The 20139-nt window shown below is 37.9% G+C and overlaps 1 protein-coding gene across 2 annotated transcripts; it reads right to left on the bottom strand.

The window, feature by feature from the left end:
• Positions 1-1849: 1849 nt before the first annotated feature.
• zdhhc7 (zDHHC palmitoyltransferase 7) lies at positions 1850-12020 on the bottom strand. 2 transcript variants are annotated; one of them, XM_032561155.1, is made up of 8 exons: positions 11842-12020; positions 10967-11060; positions 7276-7626; positions 6020-6144; positions 5562-5658; positions 4924-5005; positions 4270-4400; positions 1850-3734 (listed from the first exon to the last, which is right to left on the bottom strand). In XM_032561155.1, exons 3-8 carry the CDS (start codon positions 7618-7620, stop codon positions 3552-3554), a joined length of 963 nt encoding a protein of 320 aa, XP_032417046.1. In that variant the 5' UTR covers positions 7621-7626; positions 10967-11060; positions 11842-12020; the 3' UTR covers positions 1850-3551. The 2 variants fall into 2 exon arrangements, with proteins under 2 accessions (XP_032417046.1, XP_032417047.1); XM_032561156.1 differs by lacking the exon at positions 11842-12020 and adding an exon at positions 11556-11815.
• Between the last annotated feature and the right edge of the window lie 8119 nt (positions 12021-20139).

The following is a 20139-nucleotide window of genomic DNA, read 5'->3' as shown; positions in this document are numbered from 1 at the left end:
CGAGGGCCCCGATGACCACAGGCATCACTGTGGTCTTCACCTTCCAGGCCCTCTCCAGTTCCTCCCTGAGGCCCTGGTATTTCTCTAGTTTCTCGTGCTCCTTTTTCCTGATGTTGCAGTCGCTTGGTATTGTGGATCTGTTGGAATATATATATATATATATATATATATTTAAATATATATATATATATATATATATATATATATATATATATATATATATATATATATATATATATTTGTGTGACCAGCCAATACGCTGTGTGTCGTGATTTTGTAAAATATCTTAAAGTGATTGAAAGAGAACATGTTCAAGTGAAAAACGAACAAGGGCTTTTTTAGTTAATTTTTATTATTTATAATGAAGTTAAATATTCAGATTTTCTCCATGCCTGCAATCCTTATTTCAAAGCAGTTACATTTCAGTAATCTTGCATATGAACTTTTATTTAATTCCCAAACAAAACCAGTTTCCCTGATCATAGAAAAGTTTTCAAGAAAATCTACATCAAATAACTACTTGACACACAGTTAGTGCTTTGAATTTTTTGTTTAGAAATAAACCAGTGAGTGTGGTGGCTAAGGGATGCACGACATATCTGCATTAGCTAATGTCATTTTTACTTATTGATCCAGTAAGTAAAACCGAGCTTACGTCATTGTTTATTTCCATCTTTTTGCCGCTTTTGTGTTTCAGAAGGGAGAGGAAGTTGACCAGGTGGTACTTGTTCATCAGTGATAATGACGCAGCACAGGATTATGGGGTGTAAACCAAAGCAGAGAATGTAGGTGGTGTGGTCACTTCCAGTGTCAAAAGTGTAGCAAAATATTTACAATATTGGTAAATATGTTATTGACCTTGATAACAGTAATATCGGCCCAATTTTCATATCTGTGCATCCCCTATAAGTAATCATTTTTCTTTTTTAAGAAAAGCAGTCACAGTTCAGAGCACAAGTTATTTTATTAAAGTTTATTATGGAAAAAAATGACATTAAGGATGACAAAAAATGTACACAATTTAAATAAAAATAAAACTCAACATTCAGTTTATATTGTTAATAATTACTTTTATACTTTGTTTATAAAGCTGAAGGATTTTTGTTCTTGAAGACATATTCCCTCTAACCAGAAAACCCAATCTCCCATAACTGTTGATGGTGGAATTATAAATATGTATTAAAACATCCATCCTGCTACTATACATGACAACAAGTCTCTGCATTCAAAGAAAATCTGTTTCAACTTTAACCTGCATCCTTGGTGGAAAAACCTCCTTGACAGCATAGTGTACAAATGGGTTTGCACTATGTCCAACCACCATCCACAGTCAAGTAACACACAAAGATCCCATTTAAAATTAAATCATACAGAATTATTTGAGCATGAAAACTCTGCCATGTTAATATATTAACTCGATTAGCTAATAGCCCTGACTGGCCTCTACTGCTTCTAACACTTTGTGTTGATTAGTGACACAGTACCTTTTTGCTTCTGAATGTCCTTTAGCAACGATTGTTGCTTGATTATTTGTGTGCCCATCAAATAATACAACATATTTCCTGATTTTTGTCAAATCTCTACCAATCTACGCTTTTTTACGCTTTATTAATTTTTTACTAAGCATGCTGCTTGAACAGTTCTTTATATAAGCAAGTAGTATACCAATATTATGCTGTGATCGTCCTAAAGAGCAGCTAAATTAGAGGAGAAATAAGAGGCCAGCATTAGGAAAGTCCCCTGATGTCACTGTGTGCTCAGTGTTCTGTCCCCTGCTCCTAACGTAGGTAGCTTTTACATTCTTATGATAGCGTTTTCCAAAAAACAAAACATTAAAAAAATAAAATCATTATGTCCTCGAAGGTTTTAATATGTAAACAGATGGAATTTTTCTTTCCTGACCACCACAGATGAGATCAGACAGCAGTATATAATAACAACAACTAAAGGTATGAGACTTAAAAGATTTAATTTGACAATACTTGAGCACCACCAGCTTTTTAGACAATATTTAACTATAAATTCAGGAAGCATTGGCCTCAAGTGCATACAGGCTGATCATTCCTGCCACAGGGTAATGTGAAGGTGGGCATCTTCATAAACACGATAGATCATTTTAACAGCTTTAATGCTCTGATACACTCCTGCTCTGCTGACAGATATTACAGGGGTTTAAATTTGTAGAGTGGGAAAAAAAAGAAAAAAAGGCATTGAAAGAATCTGTTGAGCTGCTCAAGTTATGGTTCACCATTAAAGATTGTGTAATGAAATTAAAAAAAGCTTGGTTTTGTCACCCAATAATGTTGTGCTAGTTTTTCAGAAAAACTGTTTAACAAAAAAAGCACCACACAGTTGCCAAGCAGCATGCAAAGCAGCCATGTCTCAGACTTGGCTCGGTCTTGAACAGCTTGAGTGGTTGTTTTCAGTGCTTGAATGCAATGTAATCTCATTATCATGTTCTTGTATAATCCTACCAGACATTAAAGTCTCCGCCAGTTCACAGCACGAAGAAAAAAATACACAAAAAGGAAAACAATTCAGACTCGGTAACAATCAATCCAGGGCCTGAATTATTTTGTAATGAAAATACAGAGAGGCATATCAGTGATCTGACCATTTGTTTCAGAAACGCTCCAGAGACGTTAAGCAGCATGTAGGCAGGGGTGAATGGCAAATCTATAGACATGGAAAATGACTTTCTAATTCAAACGTGGAGTCAGACCAGCAGTAGTCATCTCCTGTGAGTCGTCACAGTTAGCTGGGGAGGAGTGGTCATGGTGATAAGGCGTCAGCAGTCACTCAAAAATGGAATATTTTTACAGGCTCCCGTAAGCACACACACACAAAAAAAAAAGTCAGCTCAGACGAAAAGTACAAGACGAAGAGGACGACTTGAGGAGAAAAGCCATTTGGTCCTCTTGACTAAAAATAAGGCTTGAGTTCACCATGGCCTGTTTCTTTAAAAGGCAGCCATTTCCAGGCTGACTGATTGGTTTGTTGTACATGCATGTTGGAGCACACAGTTCAATCACTGCTGTTTGTTGTGCTCTACACACCAAGCTGTTTTAAACAATGTAGTGCATTTCCTGGACTGTGATTCCCATGTCTGGCTCCAGAGGAGTACTGAGCATTTTCCCCTTGAGATCCTTTTGCCTTCTTCCAGAGACAATAAAACATACTCTGTTCACCTCCCTTATGACGAAGATGCTCGCTATAAATCACGTATTTGCATCTCCAACATTACTTTTCATTGTGAGGAATAAAAACTCTCTAGTTCTGTTCATGCTTTTCCAAAATCCACACAAACAAATCAAAAAGGACTAACAGCCCGATTATTGGGAACACAAGCGCAGAGCAACACAAATAGTGTTGGGTGTTAAACAGTCGGTGTGAGTCAAGAGTTGTGATGCTCCAGGGTCCTTCTGTAGCAGCCTGTGTGTCACCCCCTCCATAAGCGGGCTCTCTGGATGAAAAGGTCCATCTTAGCCCCCGCATAACAAGAAATCCAGCCTTAGACAGCTAAAGTGTGAGCTCCATCACTGCCCAGGTTGTCAGACGGAGAACTCGGAGCCACCGCGGCGACCCTGGGTCACCACCAACAGACGGCGCAGACGCAGGCCTGTGAATGGGTTGCACCACAGAAGGGACGGCGGACCCCCAAAAACAGATTTCATTCCGTCCCATCTCATGTGACGCTCCCATGTTGGCTTCTCGTTTTTAAGACGTTCAATCTCCTGGAAGACATTGAAATCAGTTCAGAAAGACTCAAATTGTGTGACTTTTGAATAAATGATCTCAAGTGAATTTCTAACATTTCTGTTCCCCTAACAAAACCTCAGTAGCATAACGGAAACCTGACCTACTTATCTTTTACCCATCTAGATGTTCAGTTCATTTATTTATACCTGTTTACCTGCAACTAGAACAGAATAATAAGTACAACCTGAAATCAGTCATTCTGACTTGAGAACCTATAACCAAAGCTTGTTTTGTATGTTTGTGCACCGGTTTAGCATATGTGCTACTCTAACTTTTTACACCAAACAAATTATTGTAGATCACAAATTTTACAAACAGACTTATAAAAGGCAAGTGTAATATATTCAATTAAAGTTTCATGCAGACTTCTTATCAGTCTGTCTAATTATGCATATGTGCATAATGTACGAATAGTTTGGTCGACCTTCCAGCTTTACGCCTACCCAGCTTGGAAATCACAAATCTAAACCAAGAGCAACAAAAGGTGACGGAGTTTGCATGAATACTGACCGTTTCATCATTGCAGATGGAGTGAATCTGTGTGCCGAACATCACAGCTGTAAAAGTGAGGAAGAGGATGGCTTCAAGACAGAGGAAGATCAGCAACAAGACCGACACCCCCGGTGAGAAGTCACTGCACTCTGAACAGGACAAAAAAAAAAAAGAACAAATTAGAGGTTTGTACAGTTTAGAGGAGTGACTGAAATGAGTTTCAAATGAACATTTTTGCTATGCTTAAAGCAGGCTGTGTAAATCTGAATAGCAAGAAGACACAATCCTGAGGTTCCATCTCATAAAGCAGTGGGAGTTGGTAATCTACTGACAGATGTAGAAAAACTCATGCAGCAATCTTGTCGGTTGCAGAGACTGTTTACAAAGCAAAAGAAAAGCATTTTCTTCATAGCCAAGAGATGCAGTGTAATTTGAATTAATACTAAAAAATTTGCTGATTCATTCCTGCAGACCACAGTGAAGCATAAAGAGCAATAACAAGTGAATTAGGATTGTGAGAAACAATTCTGGTGATCTCTGAACAGAAGCTGGAGCAATACCTTTATTTCCTCTGATCTCTGCATCTCCACTTGTGTATTTTAAGATGCAATTCTAAATTCCCTTCACATTTTGAAACATCTTTTAATGCAAACTTATCTTACGAGTTCTTACCGTTCCACTGCACCTTAATACATGTGAAGAAATGCATCCCACTGAGGCCCAGAGCATGGGCAGAAATCAAGGCTATGTACATCTGTGGAGCAAAAACAGTGGGGAAAAAAAAAACAGAAACATGAAATTTCTACATGAAAAAAAAAAAAAGACAATTCACACAAAGTTCCTGTTTTATAGCTTAATTTTCTATCAATGAAAGTGTGAATGGCAGGGGGAGCTGCAACGCCCAGCCATAGATGGCAGCTTTATTTTTCTGTCTTCAGGATAATCCAGTCAGCGTTGGAAGCCATAAAAAGTGCTGATCTTATCAAGGGAGTCCCAGATGGCAGCGAGTGCACATTTAATGTAGGCCTGCTCCTGCTCTACACTACAACACAGAACTCTGAACTTCAGCTGATGAAAGGGAGGTTCTGCGTCCACAAAATAAGCATAGCATCATAAATGTTATAAGCTCTGACAATTTCAAATTTAGTCATATTTGTCAGAAATATGTTTCTTAATTTAGAAATTAAGAAACAAAACAAGCGACATGCACACTTTACTACAGCAGTGATAACATTTCAAAAGAGCTGGCGATCTGTGCCACACCATCTTGCAAGATCCACCACTTCCTTCCTTAACGTCTGTGTACTTACAGTAAAAAGAACGAAGAATCTCTGATTCTTTTCTCCTACGCAGTTATTGACCCAGGGACAGTGATGATCCATCTTCCGGATGCATCGTTTGCAAATGCTGCAGGGAGGAGACACAGGTTAGTTTGTGAAAACAGGAATATATTCATAAACACAGCTTTAATAAACATCCATATTGTTGAGTTGTCTTCTGTTAAGCTGGGTTAAGCAATTTTAATTTCAACATATGAAAGAGTTTGTATGTGTGAGTAGTACTAGTTCAGAGACCAACTGGTTCAGCTGAAAGTTTGTTTTAAGTTTGCTCTTTAAAAAACTGTTGACTACACTGGAAATTTGCTGCAGTTTAAGTGCTGTCAAACACAAGTGAGTGTTTTTTAAGCATTAATGCTTCAAACCATCCCATTGCTAGGCAGAAGAAAGGATAAACAGCTTTCCAAAAGTTGCCGCTGTGTCACACTGACCTGCAGTGGTGTGCTCTTTCAGGTTTGATGCTGCAACACTTTGGACACTTGTAGATGACTTCTCCAGGCTTCAGCTGCAGGCTCTCCATGTACTCCTTGGTTGCATTGCCCTTAGGAACTGCACCCTAAAGGGTGGCAAAGGCAGCAAGACAACTGTCTTCAGTTGATGCATAATTTTATTATATTACATTGTGATTTTATGTCTCCATTAAAACTGGTACAACTAAAAGAGAGCAAGTCTAACTAATATTAGCATCCGTTCGCTGGCTCCACATATATCAGATCATATCCCTCTGCCTGGTAAGCAGCTGAAAATGTCTAAAGATTCCCAGCCCCTTGAGGTTTGAACTGCTTTATAACTTCAATTGTTAAATGTAACTCTTCTTTATAAACTCATCTTTTCTCTCTGGCCTTTGACACAGTATAAGACATAAACTATGCTGTACACTATTTTTTTCCTCCTTCTAATAGTTCACTTGTTTTTTATTCCTCTTTTTTAACTTTGTGTTTTTTTTTACTTCTGGGCTGTGCTTTTTGTGTGCAGTTATATTGTGCAGGACTTTATATTAATAAAGAGGTTTCAAACCAGTCTGGTTTATAGTTTTAAGTGAAGATTTGCTTACTGGCATATTTTGTAGGAAGAACACCAGTACAGCTCCCAGGGAGCTTCTGGTTTATTTGAGCAACATTAACTGGTTTGTCATCAAAGCTTGAAGAGACCAAATCATTTCCAGTAACAAAGTGGAAGTAAGATTTTGCAACATTTTGGAGGAAATATTCAGTTTGCAGGGGAATGAATGCTCTACTAAATACAAATCGTAGTTAAATAAAAAAGCACCATCAGTAATGAAATTAATGTAGTTCTATTAAATTAACTGTTTGACAGGAAAATGTTAAAAACTCATATGGAAATGAAGTGAAAACTTCAGGTGAAAATGTGAACTCTGATGTTGAATTACATTAAAGCGCTGATACTCAGTCTTGGTTAAACGAGCTACTCTCCAGAGTCTATGCACAGAACATCCTACAGCAAACGACTCCCAGCTCGGTGTCCCACATTATATCAGCAAATGACTGGCTCTGTACCGGGGCTGTAACTTAAACTCTTCTGACTGCAAAAACCAGAATAAATGTATATACCTTCCTTTTCATGTACAGTAATATGCTAATTGAAACTTCTTTCTTCACTCCCCTTTGCATCTAAGTGTTTAATACATCTCATATCTTCCTATTGTACTGAGCGTGACAGTCCTTACTGGGTCAGTCAACATGGTGCGCAGGTGTGATGCCAGCGCGAGCACAGCCAGCGAGTTGAAGGTGGCCCCATTCAGCAGAGAGTACCAGAAGTTCTTAGCAGGCAGAAGCATGACAAAGTTCACCACAAACTCTGCGTACAGGACCAGAAACCAGGTCATGGTGGCGCACACCATGCCGCAGCTGTCCTGAATGAACCAGACCGTGCGGTTCCCTGCTGAGTGTCCTGCGTTTGGACCTCCGACCATCACCCCGGTTCCCAGGCTGCCCGCCTCTACGTCTGCACCGGCGGCCAGCAGCGGGTGGTGCTGCTCCATGTCTCGTAGTCGGTGGTTTGAAGACTGCATCGTGCCCTGTGGAAGAAACAAAAACTGACTTTAGCCTTCTGGCTTCATTTTTGACAAACTACTACTTTTATCTCTGTTTTAATTACTATAAAGGACGTAATTAAAACAGAGATAAAACTACTTAAGTGAAAGACATCTTTAGAAATGGACTGCTGTCTGCTGTTATTTTATTTTACACCTTTAGAAAATGCTTAAAATATGGTCACTGGTTCTCAGTTTGGCTTGCAGCTCCCCCTGTCAGAAGCATGAGTCACCAAAGCTTTTAAATTTTGTTTTCAAGCCAAGGTCGGCGGGTAACATTCAGTAGAAACAGGAAGACAAAGTCCACAGCTTCAAGATAAATCAATGGCTACCCATGTCTCTTTGGAAAACTGATCCAAAGGCTGCAGTTCATGTGGGCTAATAATAATCTGCTGCTGCTGCCAGGCCTGATTGTTATTGACCCATAGAACTGAATAAAACAGAGTTTCAGGTTTTTCTAGAGTAAAAGAGGAAACCCGAAATGCAATTTACTTAGAGGTTATTTCTAAAAGCATCCACCTGTCTGTATTAAAACAGACACCGGAACTCAAACTGTAACAAAATAGGGGGAAAAAATCCAACATTGTCAATTTCTACCAACCCCCCCTCCCAATATTTAATGTTCCTTTAAAAGATTAATGACTCTCACATCTCCTTTAAATTGCAATGCTTCAGCAACAATTAAGATGGATCAATCGAGGTTGTAAATATTTTATCCTCACAAGCATGTGCCACAACTGGAGAGGATAAAGACCAAATAAGGACTGTTTTAATATTAGAAATAATTAAATAAACCAATCCCAAAATTCAGAACAGATTGGGAAGTCTTTCTCCTTACTAACCTTCAAAACACACAGCTGCTGTTGCTACATACACTGACATTGATTCTTTGTTTTTTTGCATTGTTTTAATTTCACTCTTCATCACAAATATGAGAACATGTCTGGGAAGTGATAAAGGGTTTGAAATCGTAGACATGGCAGTAAAACTAGGCTCAGGTTTTAAAAGTCTGACATCATCTTACACACAACCGATATGCACAACTCAACTGCAGGTGTCTGTATTTGCTGATGTTTTTAGGAACTGAACAGAGATATGAGCTACAAATTGTTTTGGAATCTGAGCAAAACTAGCATTTATGTCAAAAACAACAGGGAAGAAATGTTTTATCATTCTCCAATAAAAAAAAACAAAATAATGAACCTAACCCGTAAAAAAAGTTACAGCTTAAACTTAAAATTACCCAAATATAATGCATAGTAGCAGAAAACAGGAGCAGTGGAAATCATCATTAAAACAGTATAACTACTTTTTCTCAATTAGCTAAACACCAAATTTCAGGGGAAATGCAACATGTATGTAAATTTTGGCCTGCTATTTTTATTAGAGATAATTTAGATAACTGCCCGAAGATGTGGTAGAAAAAACTAGTTTAAGTCGTAAACAACTTCTAGTTTGGTGAACTGGTACATTCAGCAAAATGTGACTCATTTCTCTAAAGTAAATGAGACATTTCCAGTGACATGGCTGGTGCAGAGCTGTCAACCCTTAGCCAGCAGTCTTGCAGATGTTTGTCTTTCTTGTCATCCACTCACTTCTTCTGAAACATGGAAAGCAAGACTCAAAAGATTTTTGTCCTGCTTCCCTGACTGTGGGTGTTCTCTTAGTGAGACCAGTTTTACTGCATCAGACCCCACCCGCTGTTTTAAAATTACCTGTAATTTAGATAATTTATATATGTTATAACTTATACAGTATATTCCTGTTGAATGAGGAACAACAGGAATGAGTGTTTAAGGATTTTTCTTTTCAGTTGTGTAACTAATGTGGGCTGCATATTTCATGCTGAAACGTTGACTTCCCAGCAGCATATATCAGCTTTTGCTCCAGGCTTGGTGTAAGAGCTGCAGACAAGCCTCTAGATGTTTGGAAAAGGAAACGGAAAATAAAACGATTTTAGTTTTTTTGCTTATAAATAAGTAATAGGAAAAAATGGCCAGTTGACAAACTACAGTAAATTCCTTCTTACTGTCCACATATGAATCAGAAGATAGTTTTAGCAGTACAACAGTATTGATTTTCTTGAAGTGAAGTCAAGAAGGATCAATTAGAGTCCCACCAAATGATTGTCCAGCTGATTAGCCGGCCAAGTCTCAGGGAAAAATATTTGTCTCTCTTATATTTTCTTTACACACCCAGCAAGCGTCATCTGGCCAAGACCACCTTACAAAATAGATCGCTGCTGTCAGCACATCCAATGTGTCCATAACACATTTTCATTAAACATCAGCCCACATGGAAATCAACACCAAGAAAAAACAACAATTATAATTGTGATTTATTCTGCCGGAGGTTTCTTCCTGTTAAAAGGGAGTTGTTCCTTTCCACTGTTGCCATTTTCAGCTGGGCTTTTTAGAGAACTGCTTATCATCTGGGATCATAAAGGGGTTTTTACTGCACTTTTATAGAACGAGAGTTGAACTGAAATGTCTGTAACAGAGCTGCCTTTTGGAATGGATCGTGTATTGGATTCGTTTGTCTTGTCCAGTCTCTTGAGATTACATTTGTTGTAAATTGATATTTTATAAATAAACTTAATGTAATCATATATTGATAGCTTAACTTAATCCAACTACATACAAAATAAAAATAAAAATAAAAAAAGCACCCTTGCTGAAGTCCAAGAAAGAATAAAGACATATTTTCCTGAGACTATTGTCCGAGTAAAATTCCCTTTATTCTGATACAAACGGAGGCTGATTTTTAAGAGTCACATCAAGAAACAAAATATCAAAGTATTGAAGATGTATCAATTAAATTAGTGAGTTTCCTGATTTCTCATTGATAATCAGTAATTCAAACAATGAAAAATCTGAGTAATTTCACAATTTCTTGTCTTTAAACTCATATGCAAATACAGTAGAATTTACCTTAATATAATATTCTTTTTAATTTTTGCTCAAATAAACACATTTTGCTTAAGTGCAAAATGAGGATACTTGGAACACCATCAATTTAAAAGCAATACTTCCTTCATGAAAACACCTCCAGCAATTTTTCTTTGTTATTGTATACCCTTAAGAAAAACTGGAAAGGTAAAAATTGGAATCAACAGGTGAGACCAAAGCCAGAATTTATCAAGAAAAACTTGACCTTTGAATAATCTTTTTCTTTCTGACTGTATCATGCATCTACCCATGTTTTAATTTTTCTAACCCACACTTAAGAGTAAGGAATGCAAGTTCCCCACTTTTTAAATAAGACAAAAAGAGCTAGTATCTATTAGTTGGGTTTAAGGAATGTGAGAATGTCAATTTCAACATACCTGATATTACTGAGCTTTACAACAACACGCTGTGGTGTGCTGAGCACCATTCAGGAAGAAGCACATGTGCAGAGATGGGAGTGTTGGCTGAGACCTGAAAAGGACGGAGAATGGAAAATGTGTCACTGCAGAGCAAATGCCTTCAAAAAGTTGAAGATTTACTGTAAAAATACTAGCAACACCAAAAATACTATACAACACCAACGTGTATCTGTCAGCATTTTTTTTTTTACTAAATACTTCTAAATATGTCAGTAAATCTTAGAAAGAAAGTACCACAAACTACACCATTATTAAACGTTGTACTGAAGAAGTCAGCTCACGCTTTCATTTTAGATATTTACAGAAACCTGACTTCCTCTCTGGATGTCATGTAGGATTTGCCAACTACTCAGGAAACACGCCCATCATTTTTTGTAATAAAGTGACACTGCATTTGTTCTTTTTTTCCCCAACTAGTGTGCTCAGGTTTTACAGACCCTGTCGCTGCCAAAGGTTTGGTATAATTCCCTCCTTATTTTCATTGTCAGTCAAAATAACCTTTGTAATAATAAACCAAGAAGCCAGATAACCTGAAATCTCTACTCACCACCTTCAGTTATATCATCTGATGTCGGTGTGGCAAAGGTATGAGCAATATTCAATAAGTCATACGCAGAATTTGCATTTCCCCCTTCCTGTTAAGAGTTAATAATAACTGAAAGGGCTCTCTCAGACGCGCTAAGCCCAGACGTCTCCATCTGCCCCAATATCCCTCATCACACCGAGCTGGCTGCTGGATCTCGCTGGCTAACTAGCCGCTGAAAGAAGCTAACAAACGATAGCATGCTAGCTTTGTATGCAAATACCTCAGCACTGTCAGCTGAATTACATACCTTTGCCGACTTTACCTCATACGCGAGGAACTCCTTATCAGTATATTTCTATTTCCATTTATATTAAACCCGCAGACAGCACGGCGGAGCATCGGCAGATTGAGCACATCGCTCAAACAACAGGCTGACAGTGACCAGTAACGACGAAGCTTCCGGGGCTCCGCTTCGGCTTTTCCCGCTGTCATTCGCAACTCTCCGGCGACAGATGTCTTTCCAAATAGCGCCACCCTGTGCTCAGAGGCAGAAGTGAAATACGAAAGTGCATTAATATCAAACGTACACTGACTGGCGCTATTGGACAGATTTCGTAACATTTTTGCCAGACAACCAAAGAACAAAACGTCAAATATAAAATGCTGAACTGAAGTAAAGACTAAATAAGCGATCATATAAAATTATTTGTTTCTTCATATATGGCAATGTACATAAAAACAAAGCTAAAAGACAAAAGATGCACGACACCAGATTATAGCTTTTTTCCTGCTAATTTCTTTTTAAGTTCCAGGAACAGAAAAAATGATTAACTGATAAAACAAAAACAAACAAACAAACAAAAAAAACAACAACAAAGATATCAAAACTTAAACTGCAGTGAAGCTAATTTGTCCCATATCTTTCTTACATACACTTTAGAATGAACATGTGGTATATATAAGATATCCCAAAGTCATTTATTAGATGGAGCCAAGCGTAAGCACATCTCAATGTTTAAGAATTGTTGTTCTTAAACATGTTGCATAAAAAATCATACCATCATTTCTTATTTTGATTTTTGCTTAGCTTCTCCAGCCTCGCTGGAACCAAGCTTACTGTGTTCTGAAGATGCTGCTTCTCACTATTAGCTTAACCTGTAGAAGGTATGAAATCATTCATGAGGAATTCAACAAAGCAGAAAACAGTTTCCGTCCTGTTTGCTGCAAGACTAAAACATTAATGCCATCCACTTTTCCAGTCTTCTTCGGTATTGTTGGATATGCGCCAAGAATGCCACTGCAAAACAGAAAATTCTGATTCAGTGAAATGTTTGGATTGACCCAAACAAAGTCTCTAATCAGCTGAGGACAGATGCCCAATAAGCCTCCCCAGTGGGGGCAGCGGCCCCTCTTGTCATGTGTCTCCCAGGAGCAGATAATAAAGCCAAGACAAAGCAGCTTGGACGCTTTCTTCTCTGAGTCTGCAACCCCGCACTGAGTGGGCTGCCCTCTCCTGTTCTGGTTCAGAGCCAGTATCAGCTGTCTATTTCAGAGGGAGCAAGAGAAAAAATACCCAGCAATCCTCTAAAGCAGCTTAAAGGCTGAATCAGGGGACTGAAGCCTTTTCCATTTTCAGAGTTGCTTCTCTCTCCATCACGGCTAGATGAGCATCTGAGTGACGGCCAAAGCAGCCGCCGCAGTGGCTACATGCAAACTATCTCCTGCTGTACACTCTCTGAGGCTCTTCAGGTCCAGGTTCCTGAAAAAAACATCTAGGAAATGTCTGAAGAGCAGCATTAGAACCAAAAAGCCTCAATTCATTTGAACTCTTATAATCAGGAGGTTTGTCTGTGACTCAATAATAAATGCTGAGTGCTGATGTGTGACACAAAGTCTGGAAGCTCTGGGTTTTGGTGCACTTCTTTCCGCCCTTTGTTGACACGCAGGCTTTTGGAGGGAAATGAAGTGAAACAAAGTGGAGTGGAGAGCAGAGGTTTTAAGTGACTGTGTGACGTCAGACTGTCTGCTTGCAAATGTGTGGGCTTGTGTTTGTGTTGCAAGAATAAAATGGGAAAGCTGGATGCAAGGCTTGGATGCATCAGAGAGAAGAGAGGAGATGAACAGAGAAGAGCAGACAAAAGAAAAGAAGAAAGAGAACAATGACAAGGAAAGAAGAAGCTAAAGTAAAGAACCAAGTGAAGTTCTAGTTGCACTATTATGACAACATGAAAGATATGAGAGAATTAAAAATAAATTATAAAAACGTTATATTGGAAAGATGCAAATAATGCAGAGAACACACAATTACAATGAAAACATTCACAGAAAATGTATTACTATAAAAAAAAGAAAAGAAAATGGTTTGCAGAAAACATTTTAAATTATGAATAGTCCTGTCCTTCCTGGCTACCTTGACTGGAACAATATGTCTCTGCATGGTTTTATATTTCAAATATATTTTCCCTTTTTTGACCCAGAAGCTGACTAAAACATTCATTTTAAATGCTTTCTGCAGGGCTGATGTCTGATGTCCGGAGGCATTTCTTACCTCTCTGTTCTTTTCTCTAATCTTAACCAGAGATATTCAGATGTTTGCTTCTTTTACTTATGGTAGATATAAGCATCCAAGCAGCCCTGTAAAAATAACAAGATTTTGTGACATCAAACACAAAACAAGACAAATGTTATTTTATAACTTTTTCACTTGTACAAAATATATTATTTAACAAAAAATAACCAAATATATTCCAGCTACATTTTGAGTATCTGCTACTGTCATTGCTGCTGAAACTAATTATTGTAAGGACAGTTTTCTGACATAATGGCTCAGTCTTCACTGTGACATGCACCATCAACAGCAAGAGTTTTCTGAGTGAAACAGAACTGTTTCATATGATTTTTTTTACTTTTAGTTTCACGCTAACTCAATTCTAGTTAAGTTGCAGAGGTATAAAATAACCAATGTTATATGAACTGTGAAATCCCTTTGAGAAGCAATAAAATGCCTCAGCATCACTTTGCCTTCTTAACATAGTACATCTTTGTACCTTGTCAAAATCTCTCAAACACCTTAGTAAACCACTTTTTCTTTTCTTAAACACATTAACTCTGAGGACAAAAAGTTTGCTTTCTGCCTAATACATTCCACCCATTAACAGGCATCACAATAAATAAAAAATCAGTGCTAAGTGATCAATAAATTATGTCTGATCTGTGTAGTTTGATGTGGAACATTTAAAAATGTGTTAGATCTCTGTCACCCACTAACCTGCGTGTTTAAAATACTCTCCTGCTTCATGACGCCTGAATTGAAAATGCTGGATGATTAAGACACTTCATAACATCCTGAGGAGATGATTTATATCTTGTAGTCAGAGGTTTTCCAGCAGAGAGATGCTTGAAACATGCCTCCTTTAAACACACACATGCATGTTTGCCGCAAAATAATGCCTTTCACTTTCAGTTAGTTTACCTACAATCTCCAGCATAAATTAACAAAACATTTTTTAAAAATCAATGAAATTAAGCAAATAAAATGAATGTGAATGATATCTGACTGACTTTTTTGTGTCATAACAAAACATTTCACGTAAAGCCCATATGTATGGAGCTGCAGATGGCACTATAAGTTCAATCGCCTAGTGACCTGCTTCTTTTAAAAGTTTTAATTCTGCTAATGCACATCTGTGCCTCACTGATCTCACACAGATCAGACTCGTCGCTCTCAAATATCAAAGACGCATGTTCATATTCAGACTCTTCTTCACTCGAACATAAACGGGAGAGCCGAGGCTTTGACTGCAGAGAGAATTATCCCCAGTGATAAAGAGGCTTGACCAAGATTGAGAGGCCTCTGACACTCCCTGTGCTTATCTCTGCTGCGTTGCCACACCCATGAGAATTAAACCACAAAGCATTTTAGTGGGGATTTTCTGAGGGCAGTTGATTAACTTTTTTTTTTTACAGGTGAACGAGGACCGTAGACCTCATGCCCTGCTGACCAGAGGATCTTCTTCTTTGTGCTGCGGCAGCATCGAAATGGATTAATAAAAAGCAAATGATAGCTACACTGTTGTCAATTATAACCAACACGAAGCTCCTAAACTATGCTGCTGTTGTAGTCTTTTAAAAGCCTCGTGAAGGATATCTTTTTAGTGCACTTGTTCAGGCTTTTCATTGCTATTTTTGTCATCTGAAAAAGGTACAATGGATCAGGCTGCATTAAGGCTTCAAAGAGAAGGAGGAAATGAACCAGCAAGTACCTTCTTCACACACAAACATCACAGGCAAAAAAGCTGGAGTTTTTGCTATGAGGACTTTATTTTTCATTAGAGACTATCATCTAAAACAGAGAACAAAAGACTTGGAATTTGAAAGGAAGCTGATACCAAATAGTTGTTTTTCAAATAATTTGAAATTGCAGCATGCAGAGTAACTGACACAAATGTTAGCAAGCTGTCATTATTTATCTGTTTTTTTTTTCTTCTTGCTTTTCACACTTGCCAAACCTCACCTGGGTTGTCTGCAGCTCACCTCATATGGTTTACCTTGATGGGATGGGATTAGAGCTAAGCCCTGACCCAACAGATGTCATGGATCATTGTGGCTCATCTGAGTTTGGCATAGAAGCCATACTGTGGAACTACTGTAGCACATCAGAAAGGTTTACGCTGCTCAGCTAAATGGTTAAAAAGATGTTCATGCTTTAAAAGCAAGCCTATTAATTATAATTCCTTTTCATGGCAATCCAGGCTTTTGTTTATCTTGGAGGCTGGACTTTAAATGCTTCAAAGGGAAAAATCCTTTTTTATGTTCACAGATCTTTTCACAGATCTCAGTGAAAAGATCTGTGGCACTTTGTTGTACTTCAGTTACGACAAAAGCTCACCATGGAGAGTCGGAACAAGCTGGAACAGGAAGGCTTATGCAGTTAAGGGAAAAGAAAACATTTCCATGACTGTTGGTGCAGGGAAAACGCATTGCAAGTTTTTGTGATTATCAGCACAATCCCTTTGTACCAGTGGTGGGGAAGTGATGATAATGATGTTTGCAGCTAGTCAGCCTCACTGTCAGTGTAGAGATTATGAACGCTTTTGTAATATAAAATATTTAGTTTAGAATCAAAAGTGAGGACATCACTGTGGCAGTTAAGGCTTGGACCAAATCATGTTCTGCAACATAAGATAATCTCAAACATGACAGAGAAGTTGCAACAGAATGGCTGAACAGGAGTGGATCCAGGTGTCATAGCGATCCAGTAAAGTTCCAGACCTCAACCTGACTGAAACTGTGTAATCAGACTTCAAAAAGCTGCAGAAACACTATATGAAGAAGAAAAAGTCACAACCTCTCCACAACAACGTGAGAGGATAACAAAGGCCAAAGTGAGGCAGCTACTTCAAGCTGTCGTAGCTAAATGTGGTGCTACAGTATATTGGGTTCCTCTTAATTTCATCAATCACATTAGAAAAAATAAAGTTTCCAATTCTGCAGTGAGAGTCTTTGAAACTTGTTTTTTTTCCATGCAAAGCTAAGTGTTGACTGAAGCGTATCTAACGACAAATCAGTGCAAAAACCAGCAGCTTCAGGAGAGCAAAGCAGATTTTAAATCATGTCTGTATCATCTACTCTCACACACACTGCTACACACACCCTCCACATCCAGCAACGCATCACTAAGAGCTGCAGCACATTAGTTGCAATCAATACAAAGTATATAGTTTTTATAGGCTTTTAAGATGAGCTCAACTTTCCTTTTCATAGAGAGTTTTATTCCCATGGTGGTTTTATTTATAGCTCAGGTAGGTACACTTACTTTTTGTGAGGGTATAATTTTGCATGCAAAACCTATGCATGAGTGTGTATGCTGACTAAAAAGGACCTCAAAGTGCATAAATCATTAAATGTTAGTGCAAACTGTTGGCTTCAGATGAGAATAAAACCAACAAACTTGTGACTTTTCATAAATAAATCATTGTCAGTCAGCCTGATACCCTCTGCACTAACATCTGTGTGCAGATAGACATAGGTCTGTATGTCAAGGTTAAGTAAAGAGTCTTCACCTCCGTGAAGGCATGACTCATGGTTCCACACTGTGCAGTGAGTACGAGGGCACATAGTAGATGAGATAATCAATAATTCAACAAAGACTGACTTCCTCTGTCTCTGCTCTGCACTCACCCTCTCACTGCTCTGTCTCCATGTTTCTGACTGTCTGAGTCTTCTCTTTTTTCAACTTGGCTTTACAAACAGCTCTTATCTCTGATCTCATCATTCAACCTGTATGTTATGTTAGGATTGCTGAATCACTTTATACAGGCTGGAATGTGCAGTAATTCCAATCTGAGTCCAGTTCATGTGATCTTTAGCTTTCAAAGGATTTCTCTCTCTGTAACACACCAAGGTTTTTAATGCTTAAATTAGTTATGCAGAGTGAGACAATCCATTTGCTGATTCCTATTTTAGGATGTTACAACTTAGTCTGGCCTTCGAGGTTTGATTGGTACATTTGAGGGATTTAAGAAACTGTATTTTGACAGCAGAGCTGAACTGGAAATAATCACTGCTGCTATGATTCCAGGCAGACATTTAAGTGCACACATTACTTGCATGAATGTCAGTTTAACTTTGGACATTTCGTTACTTGTCTGAACTATTTTATTTCCATAGTGAAATAATTATACAACCGCAAATAATGATTAAAATAAGAATTTGTTACAAGGGTTTGAAAATATAGTGAACTTTATCAAATACCTGGATGCTCATCTGATCAACCATTACTCAGGATAATGGAAAAGTCTTGGGGACTCAGTGAAGACCTAAGAGGGAGGGTTGTACAGCCACACAATATGGGAATTATTTAGATGTGTCACCACCTTGGCAAAGTCTGGAAGTAGATTCACAATCATCCAACTCAGAGGAAAGGAAATTGCTTTCTAGTTTTAATTCTCCATGGAGTGAAAAAGGTGCAAACCAAGTAGGAGGCAACTGCTCAAAAATGGACTCTTAATGTTTGCCTGAATCTTATAACTGATCACACGGACAAGTCAAATGTCTTCTGTTGAGACAATTTCTGATTAGATTAAACTGACTGATTTGGTTACATGGACAAAGATATTTAGTTATGATGAGACTTTTAAAATGAAGAACAATGTAGCATCATGGCTTTATTTTTTATTTATTTATTTATTTTTTTTACCAAGGTGGACAGTGTAATAATAGAGAAGGATTCCCTCTTAGATTTTTTACTGGAAACTTTGACATGTTTGGGTTTTTAAGAAGGACAAAGATCCTCCCCCCAAAAGCACTCACAAAGCCATTTGCGGACTGGATAAAGAAGAAAAACATCAACACTACTGAATGGCTTTCCAGAGGATGGAACATTATTGAAAACCTGTGAATAATGCTTTGATGTATTTTTTTTTCTGGCATAAAGATGAATCTTAAAACCCCCAATGCAATATGACATTCTTGCACATTATCGTCTGACCTGAATATATTTACACCCTTGTCTTCATGTCTGACAGATTTGTTTCCATTACAAGTCTGAATCTTCTTGTGGATATTTTTTAATCAGCTGTAAAACCAACATGGTCAGACTGTAGATTCAGCAAACAGATGATAACTCCATAGTAAAACGGCTTGTTATCTTTATCTTTGCCAGAAAGCAACATTGGACTAAAGCGAGAGCAAAAGTTTTACTCCTTGGATTATCAAGAGTTGACAAGGCTTTTAAAAAGCCCTCTAATGGATTTATACAGAGGTAGTGAGCTTTGATGAAAGCACATTAATGTTTTTAGCACCATTTCCTGCCTAAAAACATTGATTCCATAGGAAGAAAAACGTGAACCATACATTTGACATTCTCCATTAAAAGATACATTAGTGCGTATTACACTAATAATCCAGGGATTTGCAGAAATGTGCTAATCTGGATTACAGTTTGAATCATCAATCTTGAGACTGCAGATGCTTTTGTTCAGCTTTCACATGAATACTTGGCTCCTGGTGTTGTCACGGCATGTCTTCACTGAGCAATGAAATCCCATTTGGCCCCTGAGAAACATTTGAAAGTGCTGAAAATCAATTTCAATAGTTGATAAAAATGTGAGAAGAAAAAGGTGCATTGAGGAGGAAAGCATGCTTTTGTAACATGTATTGGGTTAAAAATACAGTTTAACATATTAAACAAAAAACATATACTTTTATGTTGACACAATGGGTTCCAGCACAGACTAGAAGAAGTGACATACTGTATGTGTTGGAATAGAGAAAAAACTTTGCCTGTATAAATTTTTCATAAAATGAATATACATTAATAATGAGATCACGGACATGTGAATGAATAGTTTCTTGGAAGAAAATTATTTGGGAAACAGCTGAAGACTTTCACATAGTGAAACTTGACTGTTTCACTTGACTGTTTCGAGATTACAGGAAAAATCCTTCTTTGTCCAATCTAAGGCGTGATTAAAACTCCAACGCCCATAGGCAAGACTTGAAGGCGTAAGTTCAGACAAGGTTTCAATCCAATCAGCCAGGACAGAAGGAAATCTTTTGAGCAAGGCTTATTAAGCTTTGAGTACTCAGTTCTTTACATACTGCC

The sequence above is a fragment of the Xiphophorus hellerii genome, chromosome 4 (assembly GCF_003331165.1).
Source record: "Xiphophorus hellerii strain 12219 chromosome 4, Xiphophorus_hellerii-4.1, whole genome shotgun sequence".
Taxonomy (NCBI): Eukaryota; Metazoa; Chordata; class Actinopteri; order Cyprinodontiformes; family Poeciliidae; genus Xiphophorus; species Xiphophorus hellerii.
The sequence above is the reverse complement of the archived record's forward strand: the minus strand, read 5'-3'. Positions and strand labels throughout refer to the sequence as shown.

Bases quoted from the DNA above. Each gene is read 5' to 3' on its own strand.
- zdhhc7 (XM_032561155.1), bottom strand. From the start codon at position 7,620: ATGCAGTCTTCAAACCACCGACTACGAGACATGGAGCAGCACCACCCG. The intron at 5,659-6,019 runs GTCAGTGTGACA...TCCTCCCTGCAG, and splicing joins GAAAGAGCACACCACTGCAG to CATTTGCAAACGATGCATCC. The intron at 4,401-4,923 runs GTAAGAACTCGT...TGTCCTGTTCAG, and splicing joins TATTAAGGTGCAGTGGAACG to AGTGCAGTGACTTCTCACCG.